At 41.7% G+C, this 17,500-nt stretch overlaps 1 protein-coding gene across 1 annotated transcript in view; it reads left to right on the forward strand.

Moving 5' to 3' along the window:
- The window catches only part of sema7a (semaphorin 7A (JohnMiltonHagen blood group)), a 72,114-nt gene that overhangs the window by 38,409 nt on the left and 16,205 nt on the right, over positions 1-17,500 (forward strand). The window contains exons 8-9 of the mRNA XM_036969371.2: positions 8,156-8,334; positions 12,401-12,509. Coding sequence (XP_036825266.2) covers positions 8,156-8,334; positions 12,401-12,509 — 288 coding nt within the window. The remainder of the gene's footprint in view (positions 1-8,155; positions 8,335-12,400; positions 12,510-17,500) is intronic.

Consider the following 17,500-nt stretch of genomic DNA (forward strand, 5'->3'; position numbering starts at 1 on the left):
TTTGTAACACGTTTATGAAGGCTTTATGAAGCCTTTATAGAGCATGCCGTACAGTAATAGCTGATTTGTAACACGTTTATGAAGGCTTTATGAAGCCTTTATAGAGCATGCCGTACAGTAATAGCTGATTTGTAACACGTTTATGAAGGCTTTATGAAGCCTTTATAGAGCATGCCGTACAGTAATAGCTGATTTGTAACACGTTTATGAAGGCTTTATGAAGCCTTTATAGAGCATGCCGTACAGTAATAGCTGATTTGTAACACGTTTATGAAGGCTTTATGAAGCCTTTATATAGCATGCCGTACAGTAATAGCTGATTTGTAACACGTTTATGAAGGCTTTATGAAGCCTTTATAGAGCATGCCGTACAGTAATAGCTGATTTGTAACACGTTTATGAAGGCTTTATGAAGCCTTTATAGAGCATGCCATACAGTAATAGCTGATTTGTAACACGTTTATGAAGGCTTTATGAAGCCTTTATAGAGCATGCCAAACAGTAATAGCTGATTTGTAACACGTTTATGAAGGCTTTATGAAGCCTTTATAGAGCATGCCAAACAGTAATAGCTGATTTGTAACACGTTTATGAAGGCTTTATGAAGCCTTTATAGAGCATGCCGTACAGTAATAGCTGATCTGTAACACGTTTATGAAGGCTTTATGACGACTTTATAACCTGCATGCCATTTCAAGTGGGACCCAAATATTGAGTACACACTGCTACTGACTGGCCAGCTACTTGATGTATTACATTGATGTCAGAAGGCTAACAGTGGTTTTCTCACGGTGCGTAATGTTTCCTGTGATCTTGTGTTAGATAAAAACCAAGTGTCAGCAGGAAGGAAGTTAACCGGTGAACACACTGAGTTGAGTTAGTCTGAGAACGACATCCATATTGTTTTCAGTTTGATATTTTTCTCCATCCGTCTATAGTATGTCTTTTTGTTTCTACCTTCTAGATAGCATGTGACTAGTAAACGGTAGGACATCTATTATTACCGCGTTTGGCCTGTGTCTCTGAAACGGGGAAGGAGAGGAGATGGAAAATGTTACCAGGGTCATTGATACTCACAGGTTATGAGAACCTGAGACTTGGCTAACGGTTAGTGCTGCCTTCCGTCTCCTATAACGTGACACCGACCATAAGAGACCAGCTCAGATGCAGTTCAGTGGTTGCTGATCTAGACTGGGCTGTTGTTTCATTGTTTCATTTCAAACCCAAAAAATGCAATGGGATGATGTTGAATCAATGTGGAAAAACCGATTGGATGTGAATTTTTGTTGTTGTTGATTTCACGTTGAATTCACAAATGTAAATCAAAACTAGACGTTGAACTGACGTCTGTACCCAGTGGGTTTAACCTTTAACACCTCGGATCCCAGATCTATCTGTAGCCAACTCCTGATCGTGGGATTAGATGTATATTAGCAGTCTTTTCCATTCAGTTCAGACCCAGTTCAGACCCAGTTCAGACCCAGTTCAGACCCAGTTCAGACCCAGTTCAGACCAAGTTCAGACCCAGTTCAGACACAGTTTAGCAGTTTAGTGGTTACTGAACTTCAGTGTGTATGACCTACCTACTATCCTGGCTTAGTGCCTCCACTACTCAATGAGACCGTACCTATGGTACACTAGATATAGAAAAGTATGTGGACACCCCTTCAAATGACAAATTGGATAGAAAATTACTGAGGATAATAGCAGATGATATTGACACTCCTATTTGCCATATCTTCAATCTAAGCCTACTAGAGAGTGTGTACCCTCAGGCCTGGAGGGAAGCTAAAGTCATTCCGCTACCCAAGAATAGTAAAGCCCCCTTTTCTGGCTCGAATAGTCGACCAATCAGCCTGTTACCAACCCTTAGTAAACTTCTGGAAAAAATGGTGTTTGACCAGATAAAATGCTATTTTACAGTAAACAAATTGACAACAGAATTTCAGCACGCTGATAGGGAAGGACATTCAACAAACACAGCACTTACACAAATGACTGATGATTGGCTGAGAGAAATTGATAAAAAAAAGATTGTGGGGACTGTTTTGTTAGACTTCAGTGCGACTTTTGACATTATCGATAATAGTCTGTTGCTGTAAAATGTTTGTGTTCTGGCTTTACACACCCTGCTATATTGTGGAGAAAGAGTTACCTGTCTAACAGAACACAGAGGGTGTTCTTTAATGGAAGCCTCTCCAACAGAATCCAGGTAGAATCAGGAATTCCCCAGGGCAGCTGTCTAGGCCCCTTACTTTCTTCAATCTTTACTAACGACATGCCACTGGCTTTCAGTATAGCCAATGTGTCTATGTACAGTGCCTTCAGAAAGTGTTCAGACCCCTTGATTTTTTTCCACATTTTGTTACGTTACAGCCTTATTCTAAAATTGATGAAGTAAATACAAATCCTCAGCAATCTACAGACAATTCCCCATATTGACATAGCAAAAACAGGTTTTTGGAATGTTTTACACATTTATTAAAAATAAGGAACAGAAATACCTTATTTACATAAGTATTCAGACCCTTTACTATGAGACTCGAAATTGATCTCAGGTGCATCCTGTTTCCATTGATCATCCTTGATGTTTCTACAACTTGATTGGAGTCTACCTGTGGTAAATTCAATTGATTGGACATGATTTGGAAAGGCACACAACTGTCTATATAAGGTCCCACAGTTGGCAGTGCATGTCAGAGCAAAAACCAAGCCTTGAGGTCAAAGGAATTGTCCGCAGAGCTCCGAGACAGGATTGTTTTGAGGCACAGATCTGGGGAAGGGTACTAAAACATTTCTACAGCATTGAAGGTCCCCAAGAACACAGTGGCCTCCATCTTAAATGGAAGAAGTTTTAAAGAACCAAGACTCTTCCTAGAGATCACTGCCCTGCCAAACTGAGCAATCTGATGAGAAGGGCCTTGGTCAGGGAGGTGACCAAGAACCTGATGGCAGCACTGCCAAAGCCAAAGCCCCCTAAAGGGAGAGCATACTATACAAGGACACTCTCAAATGAGAGTGCTAATGAGAACCTTGATGACCTTGTACCTAGCCGGTGGGGATTCCGGTGGGGTTCCCCCACCCAGGCAGTGGCAGTGCTGGCAACACTAGCTGCAGTAACCCATGGGGAGGGGGTCACACTCAGACATTCAGAGAGGGGGAGATTTTAATACGGTCTTAAATACCTCTATGGACCGGAAAGGAAATCACAATACAAACTATCACCCTCAGGCACTTAAGGAAATCATGAATGTCATGGATATATTGGAATTAGTGGATATATGGAGACTTAAATACCCTGACCTAGTGAGATATACATGGAGGAGGTTTAATATCCTGACCTAGTGAGATATACATGGAGGTTTAATTATCCTGACCTAGTGAGATATACATGGAGGTTTAATATCCTGACCTAGTGAGATATACATGGAGGTTTAATATCCTGACCTAGTGAGATATACATGGAGGTTTAATATCCTGACCTAGTGAGATATACATGGAGGAGGTTTAATATCCTGACCTAGTGAGATATACATGGAGGTTTAATATCCTGACCTAGTGAGATATACATGGAGGTTTAATATCCTGACCTAGTGAGATATACATGGAGGTTTAATATCCTGACCTAGTGAGATATACATGGAGGAGGTTTAATATCCTGACCTAGTGAGATATACATGGAGGTTTAATATCCTGACCTAGTGAGATATACATGGAGGTTTAATACCCTGACCTAGTGAGATATACATGGCGGAGGCTTAATCAAGTTAGTCGTCTTAATCAAGCTAGTCCTCTTGACTACTTTCTCATACCTTTCTCTCTGGCACCAAAAGTTTAAAAAGTGTTGACAGGGGACAGAATGTGGTCGGATCATCACATAATTGGCATATATATGACTCTTACAGAATTTCCACGTGGGCGAGGATATTGGAAATTTAATCAAAGCCTACTAGATGATAAATTGTTTTTAACTAGAACAGAAGAATTTATAACTGACTTTTTCAGACATAACATAGGTACAGCAGATCCCCTTATTGTATGGGACACCTTTTAAATGTGCCATTAGAGGCCATGCAATTCAGTACTCATCTATAAAACAAAAGCAATTTAGATCAAAATAGTCCATATTAACAAAGGAAATTGAAGGACTAACAGTACAGTTAGATAGCAATAAAAACTGTACCATAGAGGCACAGAATAAGTTAGAGGAAAAACAAAAAGAAACGGAGGAATTTATTCAAGAAAGATCCAGTGTAATATATTATAATAATAAAGCCAACTGGATGGAATATGGGGAAAAATGAACCAAATTCTTTTTCAATCTTCAATATAGAAATGCTGCTAAAAAAATGTATTAAAACTAGTTACAAATGATGGAGTCTCACATGATTCACCGAATGATGTTTTGAAAGAGGAAATAAACTACTTTCAGAATATATTCTCGTTTCAGTCTCCTCCGTCTCCACTAACCGAAGCTTAATTGTATGGATTTTTTAACATCTGTACAGAAAGACTCACGTCAAGGCCAAATTACAGAGAAGGAATTTCTTGATGCAATGAAAGCCATTATAAGGCTGGGAAAACTCCAGGGCTGGATGGCATACCAGTGGAGGTTTACCAAACTTGTTTTGATATACTCAGAGGACCATTATTATCAGGTTTTAACCACTCCTATATAAATGGTAGATTATCAGACACGCAACAAGAAGGTCTAATATCATTGTTACTGAAACAGGACCCAAGTGTTATATATAATGATCCAGTCCATTTAAAACATTTGGAGACCCTCTTACACTTCAGTGTTGTGATGCAAATATACTGGTTTAACACGTGCATAGTTGGGCATGACATCTACCACAGGAGATGGTTATACAGCACTAACTGATCTGACTCCCGGATAGATTACAAGTGTTTTTACTGATCTGATTCCAGGATAGATTAAAAGTGATTTTACTGATCTGATTCCAGGATAGATTACAAGTGTTTTTACTGATCTGATTCCAGGATAGATTACAAGTGTTTTTACTGATCTGACTCCAGGATAGATTACAAGTGTTTTTACTGATCTGATTCCAGGATAGATTACAAGTGTTTTTACTGATCTGACTCCAGGATAGATTACAAGTGTTTTTACTGATCTGATTCCAGGATAGATTACAAGTGTTTTTACTGATCTGATTCCAGGATAGATTAAAAGTGATTTTACTGATCTGATTCCAGGATAGATTACAAGTGTTTTTACTGATCTGATTCCAGGATAGATTACAAGTGTTTTTACTGATCTGATTCCAGGATAGATTACAAGTGTTTTTACTGATCTGATTCCAGGATAGATTACAAGTGTTTTTACTGATCTGACTCCAGGATAGATTACAAGTGTTTTTACTGATCTGATTCCAGGATAGATTACAAGTGTTTTTACTGATCTGATTCCAGGATAGATTACAAGTGTTTTTACTGATCTGATTCCAGGATAGATTACAAGTGTTTTTACTGATCTGACTCCAGGATAGATTACAAGTGTTTTTACTGATCTGATTCCAGGATAGATTACAAGTGTTTTTACTGATCTGATTCCAGGATAGATTACAAGTGTTTTTACTGATCTGACTCCAGGATAGATTACAAGTGTTTTTACTGATCTGATTCCAGGATAGATTACAAGTGTTTTTACTGATCTGATTCCAGGATAGATTACAAGTGTTTTTACTGATCTGATTCCAGGATAGATTACAAGTGTTTTTACTGATCTGACTCCAGGATAGATTACAAGTGTTTTTACTGATCTGATTCCAGGATAGATTACAAGTGTTTTTACTGATCTGACTCCAGGATAGATTACAAGTGTTTTTACTGATCTGATTCCAGGATAGATTACAAGTGTTTTTACTGATCTGATTCCAGGATAGATTAAAAGTGTTTTTACTGATCTGATTCCAGGATAGATTACAAGTGTTTTTACTGATCTGATTCCAGGATAGATTAAAAGTGATTTTACTGATCTGATTCCAGGATAGATTACAAGTGATTTTACTGATCTGATTCCAGGATAGATTACAAGTGTTTTTACTGATCTGACTCCAGGATAGATTAAAAGTGATTTTACTCATCTGATTCCAGGATAGATTACAAGTGTTTTTACTGATCTGATTCCAGGATAGATTACAAGTGTTTTTACTGATCTGATTCCAGGATAGATTACAAGTGTTTTTACTGATCTGACTCCAGGATAGATTACAAGTGTTTTTACTGATCTGATTCCAGGATAGATTACAAGTGTTTTTACTGATCTGATTCCAGGATAGATTACAAGTGTTTTTACTGATCTGATTCCAGGATAGATTACAAGTGTTTTTACTGATCTGACTCCAGGATAGATTACAAGTGTTTTTACTGATCTGATTCCAGGATAGATTACAAGTGTTTTTACTGATCTGACTCCAGGATAGATTACAAGTGTTTTTACTGATCTGATTCCAGGATAGATTACAAGTGTTTTTACTGATCTGATTCCAGGATAGATTAAAAGTGTTTTTACTGATCTGATTCCAGGATAGATTACAAGTGTTTTTACTGATCTGATTCCAGGATAGATTAAAAGTGATTTTACTGATCTGATTCCAGGATAGATTACAAGTGATTTTACTGATCTGATTCCAGGATAGATTACAAGTGTTTTTACTGATCTGACTCCAGGATAGATTAAAAGTGATTTTACTGATCTGATTCCAGGATAGATTACAAGTGTTTTTACTGATCTGATTCCAGGATAGATTACAAGTGATTTTACTGATCTGATTCCAGGATAGATTACAAGTGTTTTTACTGAACTGATTCCAGGATAGATTACAAGTGATTTTACTGATCTGATTCCAGGATAGATTACAAGTGTTTTTACTGAACTGATTCCAGGATAGATTACAAGTGATTTTACTGATCTGATTCCAGGATAGATTACACGTGTTTTTCATCAAGTTCTGAACCACAGTGCTGTCTGGATCTATCTGCACCAACACTCCCCTCGTATCCCACAGATTCCAGTCATTCCCGAGAACAGCTGTAACAGCACCTTGTCTGTTTATTCTACTGCAGTACAAGGCCCTCCCTTCTAGCAGCCCAGCTATTTGTTGGAGAAGACATGTTACTGTATATACTGTAATGTAGGCTAACCATACCACCTGTGAATCTTGAAGGCCACTAACATTCTATCTACGGTATGTTATTGTTTGGATAGCCAGGAACAGAACCAACCGTCTGTGCAGATGAACACGTGTCGGCCTTCAAAGACTCAACTTCCACTGTGAGACGTCTATCTCGGTTCCATGTATGTTACTGGTCCGATTAAAGGGGTCACAGTTGTGGAAAAGCATCGACATGAAGACCTTTGTTTGGCTTGGTTCTTTTTCAGTGTCTTTGTTCCGATGATGTCATCATTGTGCAGGTGTATGAAGGAAGTTTATTCTGATGATGTCATCATTGTGCAGGTGTATGAAGGAAGTTTATTCTGATGATGTCATCATTCTGCAGGTGTATGAAGGAAGTTTATTCTGATGATGTCATCATTGTGCAGCTGCATAATGAGGATGATGGTGGTGAGGAGGATGGTGATGATGTCATCATTGTGCAGCTGCATAATGATGATGGCGGTGAGGATGATGGTGAAGATGATGGTGATGAGGATGATGGTGAAGATGATGGTGGTGAGGATGATGGTGAAGATGATGGTGGTGAGGATGATGGTGATGGTGAGGATGATGATGGTGGTCGTGGTGAGAATGATGGTGAAGAAGATGGTGATGAGGTTGATGGTGGTGAGGATGATGGTGATGAGGATGATGGTGATGAGGATGATGATGGTGGTGAAGATGATGGTGATGAGGATTATGGTGGTGAAGATGATGGTGATGAGGATGATGGTAGTGAGGATGATGATGAGGATGATGGTGGTGAAGATGATGGTGGTGAGGATGATGGCGATGAGGATGATGGTGATGAGGATGATGGTGATGAGGATGAGGGTGAGAATAATGTTGGTTATGATGATGGTGGTTATGATGATGGTGGTAATGATGATGGTGGTAATGATGATGGTGATCGTGGTGAGAATTATGGTGATGATGATAATGTTGATTATGGTGGTGATGTCATTCTACAGGTGGATGAAGGCGGTTCTAAGCGGTTCTTGCAGAACATGTGGACGTCGTTCCTGAAGGCTCGGCTGGTGTGTGGGATTCCCAACGAGTCGCTCTACTTTAACCGTCTCCAAGATGTCTACGTGCTCCACGCGGAGGAATGGAGGGACTCACAAGTCTATGCTCTGTTCACTAGCAGCTGGTGAGAAAATGATCCTGCCTCTGTTATCTCCCAGCAGCTCCTGTACATGCCCCAAATTCTTAGGAATTAAACTAAATGTCACTGGAGCGGTATTCTGACTTGAGATCTGCACGCCTACCTCAGATATTCGAGCAGGTTGACATCAGTAAATGCTATTTTAACAGAACACAAAGATAACAGTGTTCTTCCTGATGTGACCGGTGTAGATTGCCTCTGTGTTCTGTTTTTGATCCGAGAACAGATGACCAGAGGATCTGGGTTGGTCTAACTAGGTTTTATTTTCTGATCGTGACAGGAAACAACTCCAGAAACAAATGCTGCCTTTTATACGCCAGCTCTGCAAATGTTTTTATTTATTTTATTTAACCTTTATTTAACTAGGCAAGTCAGTTAAGAACAAATTCTTATTTTCAATGATGGCCTAGGAACAGTGGGGGCAGAACGACAGATTTGTACCTTGTCAGCTTGGGGATTTGAACTTGCAACCTTCCGGTTACTAGTCCAACCTTCCGGTAACTAGTCCAACGCCCTAATCACTAGGCTACCCTGCCGCCCCAATGAACAATGAAAGGGGACATTAATAGCCATGCTAGCTCAATGACGCCATGTACAGAGAAAAGTACAGTAACTAGCTAGCAGTCAACATATAAAAATACAGTAACTAGCTAGCAGTCAACATATAAAAGTACAGTAACTAGCTAGCAGTCAACATATAAATAAATATACAGTAACTAGCTAGCAGTCAACATATAAAAGTACAGTAACTAGCTAGCAGTCAACAAATAAAAATACACTAACTAGCTAGCAGTCAACATATAAAAATACAGTAACTATCTGACAGTAACATATAAAAATACAGTAACTAGCTAGCAGTCAACATATAAAAGTACAGTAACTATCTGACAGTAACATATAAAAATACAGTAACTAGCTAGCAGTCAACATATAAAAGTACAGTAACTAGCCAGCAGTCAACATATAAAAATACAGTAACTATCTGACAGTAACATATAAAAATACAGTAACTAGCTAGCAGTCAACATATAAAAGTACAGTAACTAGCTAGCAGTCAACGTATAAAAGTAAATAAATTACTGAAATGTATAGATATCCCAAAATCATGATGGGAGACCATTATCAAACACTGTCAGTGACCCTATTCACTCATTCTAAGTATTTTAACATATAGGATTTATTATGATTTTCATAATCTTCCTCTTCCACATGGATAGAGTAGACAGGGTAGAGGTAAGGGGGCAGGGGATGTTTATGAGAGGGAATGCAGAAGTAGAAGGATGGGGGGGCAGGATGTTTATGAGAGGGAATGCAGAAGGAGAAGGAAGGGGGAGACAGGATGTTTATGAGAGGGAATGCAGAAGTAGAAGGAAGGGGGGGCAGGATGTTTATGAGAGGGAATGCAGAAGGAGAAGGAAGGGGGAGACAGGATGTTTATGAGAGGGAATGCAGAAGGAGAAGGAAGGGGGAGACAGGATGTTTATGAGAGGGAATGCAGAAGGAGAAGGAAGGGGGAGACAGGATGTTTATGAGAGGGAATGCAGGAGGAGAAGGAAGGGGGAGACAGGATGTTTATGAGAGGGAATGTAGGAGGAGAAGGAAGGGGGAGACAGGATGTTTCTGAGAGGGAATGCAGAAGGAGAAGGAAGGGGGGGGCAGGATGTTTATGAGAGGGAATGCAGAAGGAGAAGGAAGTGTGCAACATTAAAAAAGGCACTTACAGCAACAAAAGGAATGTACACTAATATCAGGCTTGGGAACTATAAAAATGTTTTGCAATAGTTATACAACGTGAAATTCAACACTTGTTACACCGAGGAAGATAACCGTATTCTGTTAAACAACCCAGCTAGCAATGAGGAAGATAACCGTATTCTGTTAAACAACCCAGCTAGCAATGAGGAAGATAACCGTATTCTGTTAAACAACCCAGCTAGCAATGAGGAAGATAACCGTATTCTGTTAAACAACCCAGCTAGCAATGAGGAAGATAACCGTATTCTGTTAAACAACCCAGCTAGCAATGAGGAATCTGCCCGGAATCGGCCCTCTTCCGGTGGGCCGGAACTGATTGAATCGGCCCAGAATCAAAATGAATGACTTCCCAGAATCGCCCCAAGTACATCGGGCCGTTTCCTTCTACTAGAATTCAGCTGACTTTGCCGGCATCCCGCCAGAAGCGGCCCGATGCAAATTTAAGTAAATGTACACAAAATTACCCGATTTAGTCATTTTAAATATTACACATTTTATAGATACAAATTATACCGTGTGAGAGTGCATGCGCCTGGCCCGCCACAGGAGTCACTACAGCACGATGCGACGAGGACAACCGGGACAGCCAATCCCTCCCCTAATTCGGATGACCCTGGGCCAATTGTTCATCATCTCACAGGTCTCCCGGTCGCGGCCGGCACGGGTCTCGAACCAGCATCTGTAGCAACGCAGTTTGCATTGTGATGCAGTGTCAAGTAATGTATTTGGGCCAGGTAACTCTCACCGGAATCGTCCTGAACCCCAAGTAATATATTTGGGCCAGATAACTATCACCAGAATCGTCCTGAGCCCCAATAAATATATTTGGGCTAGACCTGGTCGTGTGGTGCCAAGACAACAACCTCTCCCTCAACGTGATCAAAACAAAGGAGATGATTGTGGACTACAGGAAAAAGAGGACAGAGCACGCCCCCATTCTCATTGACGGGGCTGTAGTGGAGCAGGTTGAGAGCTTCATGTTCCTTGGTGTCCACACCGCCAACAAATTAACATGATCCACGCACAACAAGAAAGTCGTGAAAAGGGCACAAAAAAAACTATTTCCCCTCAGGAAACTGAACAGATTTGGCATGGGTCCTCTGATCCTCAAACGGTTCTACAGCTGCACCATCGAGAGCATCCTGACGGGTTGCATCATTGCTTTGTATGGAAACTGCTCGGCCTCCGACTGCTCGGCCAAGCTTCCTGCCATCCGGGACCTCTATCCCAGGCTTTGTCAGAGGAAGGCCCTAAAAATTGTCAGACTCCAGCCACCCTAGTCATAGACTATTCTCTCTGCTACCCCATGGCAAGTGGTAGCGGAGCGTCAAGTCTAGGTCCAAGTCTAGGTCTAAACAGCTTCTACCCCCAAGCCATAAGACTCCAGAACATCTAATCAAATGGCTACCCAGACTATTTGCATTGACCCCCCCCCCCCCCAACCTCTTTCACACCACTGCTACTCTCTGTTATTACCATCTATGCATAGTCACTTTCATAACTGTCCCTACATGTACATATTACCTCAACTAACCGGTGCCTCCTCACACTGACTCTGTACCGGTACCCCCCTGTATATAGTCTCATTGCTAACCGGTACCCCCCTGTATATAGTCTCATTGCTAACCGGTACCCCCTGTATATAGTCTCATTGCTAACCGGTACCCCCCTGTATATAGTCTCATTGATAACTGGTACCCCCCTGTATATAGTCTCATTGCTAACCGGTACCCCCCTGTATATAGTCTCATTACTAACCGGTACCCCCCTGTATATAGTCTCATTACTAACCGGTACCCCCTGTATATAGCCTCATTACTAACCGGTACCCCCTGTATATAGCCTCATTACTAACCGGTACCCCCCTGTATATAGTCTCATTACTAACCGGTACCCCCTGTATATAGTCTCATTACTAACCGGTACCCCCTGTATATAGTCTCATTACTAACCGGTACCCCCTGTATATAGTCTCATTACTAACCGGTACCCCCTGTATATAGTCTCATTACTAACCGGTACCCCCCTGTATATAGTCTCATTACTAACCGGTACCCCCCTGTATATAGTCTCATTACTAACCGGTACCCCCTGTATATAGTCTCATTATTAACCTGTACCCCCTGTATATAGTCTCATTACTAACCGGTACCCCCCTGTATATAGTCTCATTACTAACCGGTACCCCCCTGTATATAGCCTCATTACTAACCTGTACCCCCTGTATATAGTCTCATTACTAACCGGTACCCCCCTGTATATAGTCCTGTATATAACCGGTTCTCTCCACCAATAGGAATGGCACAGCTGTCTGCGTCTACTCCATGGAAGAGATCGACCGGATATTCCAGAACTCTCCCTTCAGGGGATACAGTAACGACATTCCCAACCCAAGACCTGGAACAGTAAGAAATTCGGACTATTTTACATCTCCAGGACAATAGACATATGTTCTATTCTGCAGCTACATGTACATCTCTGCTCTCGTTAACAAAGGAGTCTGTTGTCTTCTTAACCTAAAGAATCAGACATATTTCAGCCAGTGTCATGTGGACCATAACTAAAAAGTGACTGAAAACAAAGGAAAATTTGAGACTCATTATTCCAGGGTGGATAGGGGGAAAATGTGTCTCTGCGTGCCTTATAGGAACATCAGTATTCCACAACCAAAGGGAAACATGGGGTGTGTCCCAAATGGCACCCTATTTCCTATATCGTGCACTACTTTCCTTAGCCCTGGTCAAAGGTAGTGCACTACATAGGGAATAGGATGGCCTTTGGGACTAAAGCTAAAGCTGGACCCCCCTTGGCCTGTACAGCTGACTAAAGCATGGAACCATGGGGCTCTACAGCTCAGAGTTCACATCAGTTTCCACATGTCTTTCTATAGCTGTGGCTGTGGCTGTGGCTGTGGCTGCTACAGTCATGACACATAATATCTCCAACTGTGTGACTCATAGTTGCCTGTATGTGCTGCGCCTGTCGAGTAGATTGTGCCTGACAACAGCATTAAAGCAACCACATATTCTGAGGCCGCATTTATAGTAGCTGGGGGTTTCAACAAAGCTAATATGAGGAAAACGTTACCTAAGTTCTACCAACCAATACTCGCTCTGGTAAAACATTAGAGTTCTACCAACACCTTGACTGTAGTACTCGCTCTGGTAAAACATTAGAACACTGCTACTCAACTTTCTGAAATGCCTACAAGGCCCATCTATCCACAGTTTCTGGTAGGTTTTAATAGTCACAGTGGGTATACTGACTGGGACTGGGATATATTCTGGGTAGCTTCAGAGAATAATATTGACGAATACACCGATAAGTGAGTTTATCGGGAAGTGTATAGGTGATGTTGTACCCACTGTGACTATTAAAACCTACCAGAAACTGTGGATAGATGGCAGCATTCGCAACTGAAACCGCGAACCACCATGACAAGGTGACTGGGTACATGGCCGAATACAAACAGTGTAGTTATTCCCTCCGCAAGGCAGTCAAACAGGCAAAACGTCAGAATAGAGACAAAGTGGAATCGCAATTTAACGGCTCAGACACGAGACATATGTGGCAGGGTCTACAGACAATCACGGATTATAAAAGGAAAACCAACCAGCTACATCACGGACACCGATGTCTTGCTTCCGGATAAGCTAAACATTTTCTTCGCCCGCTTTGAGGATAACACAGTGCCACCTACGCGGCTCCTTACCAAGGACTGTGGGCTCTCCTTCTCCATGGCCGACGTGATTAAGACATTTAAGCGTGTTAACCCTCACAAGGCTGCCGGCCCAGACTGCATCCCTAGCCACGTCCTCAGAGCATGACGCAGACCAGCTAGCTGGAGTGTTTACGGACATATTCAATCTCTCCCTATCCAAGTCTGATGTCCCCACATGCTTCAAGATGGTCACCATTGTTCCTGTTCCCAAGAAGGCAAAGATAACTGAACTAAATGGCTATCACTATCACCCCTCACTTCTGTCATCAGGAAGTGCTTTGAGAGACTAGTCAAGGATCATATTACCTCTACCTTACCTGACACCCTAGACCCACTTCAATTTGATTACCACCCCAATAGATCCACAGACAATGCAATCACCGTCTCACTGCACACTGGCCTATCCCATCTGGACAAGAGGAATACCTATGTAAGAATGCTGTTCATTGACCATATCTCAGCATTCAACACTATAGTACCTTCCAAGCTCATCATTAAGCTTGAGGACCTGGGTCTGAACCCCGCCCTGTGCAACCTGGTCCTGTACTTCCTGACGGACCGCCCCCAGTTGGTGAAGGTTGAAAACAACACCTCCACTTCGCTGATTCTCAACACTGGGGCCCCACAGGGGTGTGTGCTCAGCCCTCTCCTGTACTCCCTGTTCACACATGACTGAGTGGCCATGCACACCTCCAACTCAATCATCAAGTTTGCAGACGACACAACAGTAGTAGGCTTGATTACCAACAATGACGAGACAGCCTACAGGGAGGAGGTGAGGGCTCTGCGAGTGTAGTGCCAGAAAAATAACCTCTCACTTAACGTCAACAAAACAAAGGAGATGATCGTGGACTTCAGGAAACAGCAGAGGGTGCATCCCCCTATCCACATCAACGGGACAGTAGTGGAGAAGGTGGAAAGCTTCAAGTTCCTCTGCGTACACATCACTGACAAAATTAAATAGGTGCAACAGCACCTGAAATTTGGCTTGGCACCTTAAACCCTCACAAACTTTTACAGATGCACAATTGAGAGCATCCTATCTGGCTGTATCACCGCTTGCAACGGCAACTGTACCGCCCGCAACCGCAGGGCTCTCCAGAGGGTGGTGCAGTCTGCCGAACACAACACTCGGTGCAAACTACCTGCCCTCCAGGACACATACAGTCGTGGCCAAAAGTTTTGAGAATGACACAAATCTAAATTTTCCCAAAGTCTGCTGCCTCAGTTTGTATAATGGCAATTTGCATATACTCCAGAATGTTATGAAGAGTGATCAGATGAATTAAAATTAATTGCTAAGTCCCTCTTTGCCATGCAAATGAACTGAATCCCCAAAAAACATATCCACTGCATTTCAGCCATGCCACAAAAGGACCAGTTGACATGTCAGTGATTCTCTCGTTAACACAGGTGTGAGTTTTGACGAGGGCAGGGCTGGAGATCACTCTGTCATGCTGATTGAGTTTGAATAACAGACTGGAAGCTTCAAAAGGAGGGGGGTGCTTGGAATCATTGTTCTTCCTCTGTCAACCATGGTTACCTGCAAGGAAACTTGTGCCGTCATCATTGCTTTGCACAAAAAGGGCTTCACAGGCAACGATATTGCTGCCAGTAAGATTGCACCTAAATCAACCATTTATCGGATCATCAAGAACTTCAAGGAGAGCGGTTCAATTGTTGTGAAGAAGGCTTCATGGCGCCCAAGAACGTCCAGCAAGCGCCAGGACTGTCTCCGAAAGTTGATTCAGCTGCGGGATCGGGGCACCACCAGTACAGAGCTTGCTCAGGAATGGCAGCAGGCAGGTGTGAGTGCATCTGCACGCACAGTGAGGCGAAGACTTTTGGAGGATGGCAGCAAAGAAGCCACTCACAATTTTGCCTAAGAACTCAGCCATGAATTAAGAATGGTACCAACAAATCCTCCGAAAGCAACTTCTCCCAACCATCCAGGAACAGTTTGGTGATGAACAATGCCTTTTCCAGCATGATGGAACACCTTGCCATAAGGCAAAAGTGATAACTAAGTGGCTCGGAGAACAAAACATCAATAATTAGGGTCCATAGCCAGTAAACTCCCCAGACCTTAATCCCATTGAGAACTTCAATGGGATTAACTTCAATCCTCAAGAGGGGGGTGGACAAACAAAACCCTCAAATTCTGACAAACTCCAAGCATTGATTATGCAAGAATGGGCTTCCATCAGTCAGGATGTGGCCCAGAAGTTAATTGACAGCATGCCAGGGCGGATTGCAGAGGTCTTGAAAAAGAAGGGTCAACACTGAAAATATTGACTCTTTGCATCAACTTAATTTAATTGTCAATAAAAGCCTTTGACACTTATCAAATGCTTCTAATTATACTTCAGTATTCCATAGTAACATCAGACAAAATTATTTCAAAACTTTTGGACACGACTGTACTTTTGGACACGACTGTACAGCACTCGATGTCACAGGAAGGCCAAAAATATCATCAAGGACAACAAACACCCGAGCCCCTGCCTGTTCACCCCGCTATCATCCAGAAGGCGAGGTCAGTACAGGTGCATCAAAGCTGGGACCGAGAGACTGAAAAACAGCTTCTATCTCAAGGCCATCAGACTGTTAAACAGCCATCACTAGCCGGCTACCACCCGGTTACTCAACCCTGCACCTTAGAGGCTGCTGCCCCATATACATAGACATGGAATCACTGGTTACTTTAATAATGGAACACTGGTCACTTTAATAATGGAACACTGGTCACTTTAATAACGGAACACTGGTCACTTTAATAACGGAACACTGATCACTTTAATAATGGAACACTAGTCACTTTAATAATGGAACACAAGTCACTTTAATAATGGAACACTGGTCACTTTAATAATGGAACACTGGTCACTTTAATAATGGAACACTGGTCACTTTAATAATGGAACACTAGTCACTTTAATAATGGAACACAAGTCACTTTAATAATGGAACACTGGTCACTTTAATAATGGAACACTGGTCACTTTAATAATGGAACACTGGTCACTTTAATAATGGAACACTGGTCACTTTAATAATGGAACACTAGTCACTTTAATAATGGAACACTGGTCACTTTAATAATGGAACACTGGTCACTTTAATAATGGAACACTGGTCACTTTAATAATGGAATACTGGTCACTTTAATAATGGAACACTGGTCACTTTAATAATGGAACACTGGTCACTTTAATAATGGAACACTGGTCACTTTAATAATGGAACACTGGTCACTTTAATAATGGAACACTGCTCACTTTAATAATGGAACACTGGTCACTTTAATAATGGAACACTGGTCACTTTAATAATGGAACACTGGTCACTTTAATAATGGAACACTGGTCACTTTAATAATGGAACACTGGTCACTTTAATAATGGAACACTGCTCACTTTAATAATGGAACACTGGTCACTTTAATAATGGAACACTGGTCACTTTAATAATGGAACACTGGTCACTTTAATAATGGAACACTAGTCACTTTAATAATGGAACACAAGTCACTTTAATAATGGAACACTGGTCACTTTAATAATGGAACACTGGTCACTTTAATAATGGAACACTGGTCACTTTAATAATGGAACACTGGTCACTTTAATAATGGAACACTAGTCACTTTAATAATGGAACACTGGTCACTTTAAT

This window comes from Oncorhynchus mykiss, chromosome 4 (genome assembly GCF_057628025.1).
Source record: "Oncorhynchus mykiss isolate SJ-2025 chromosome 4, ASM5762802v1, whole genome shotgun sequence".
NCBI classification, from domain to species: Eukaryota; Metazoa; Chordata; class Actinopteri; order Salmoniformes; family Salmonidae; genus Oncorhynchus; species Oncorhynchus mykiss.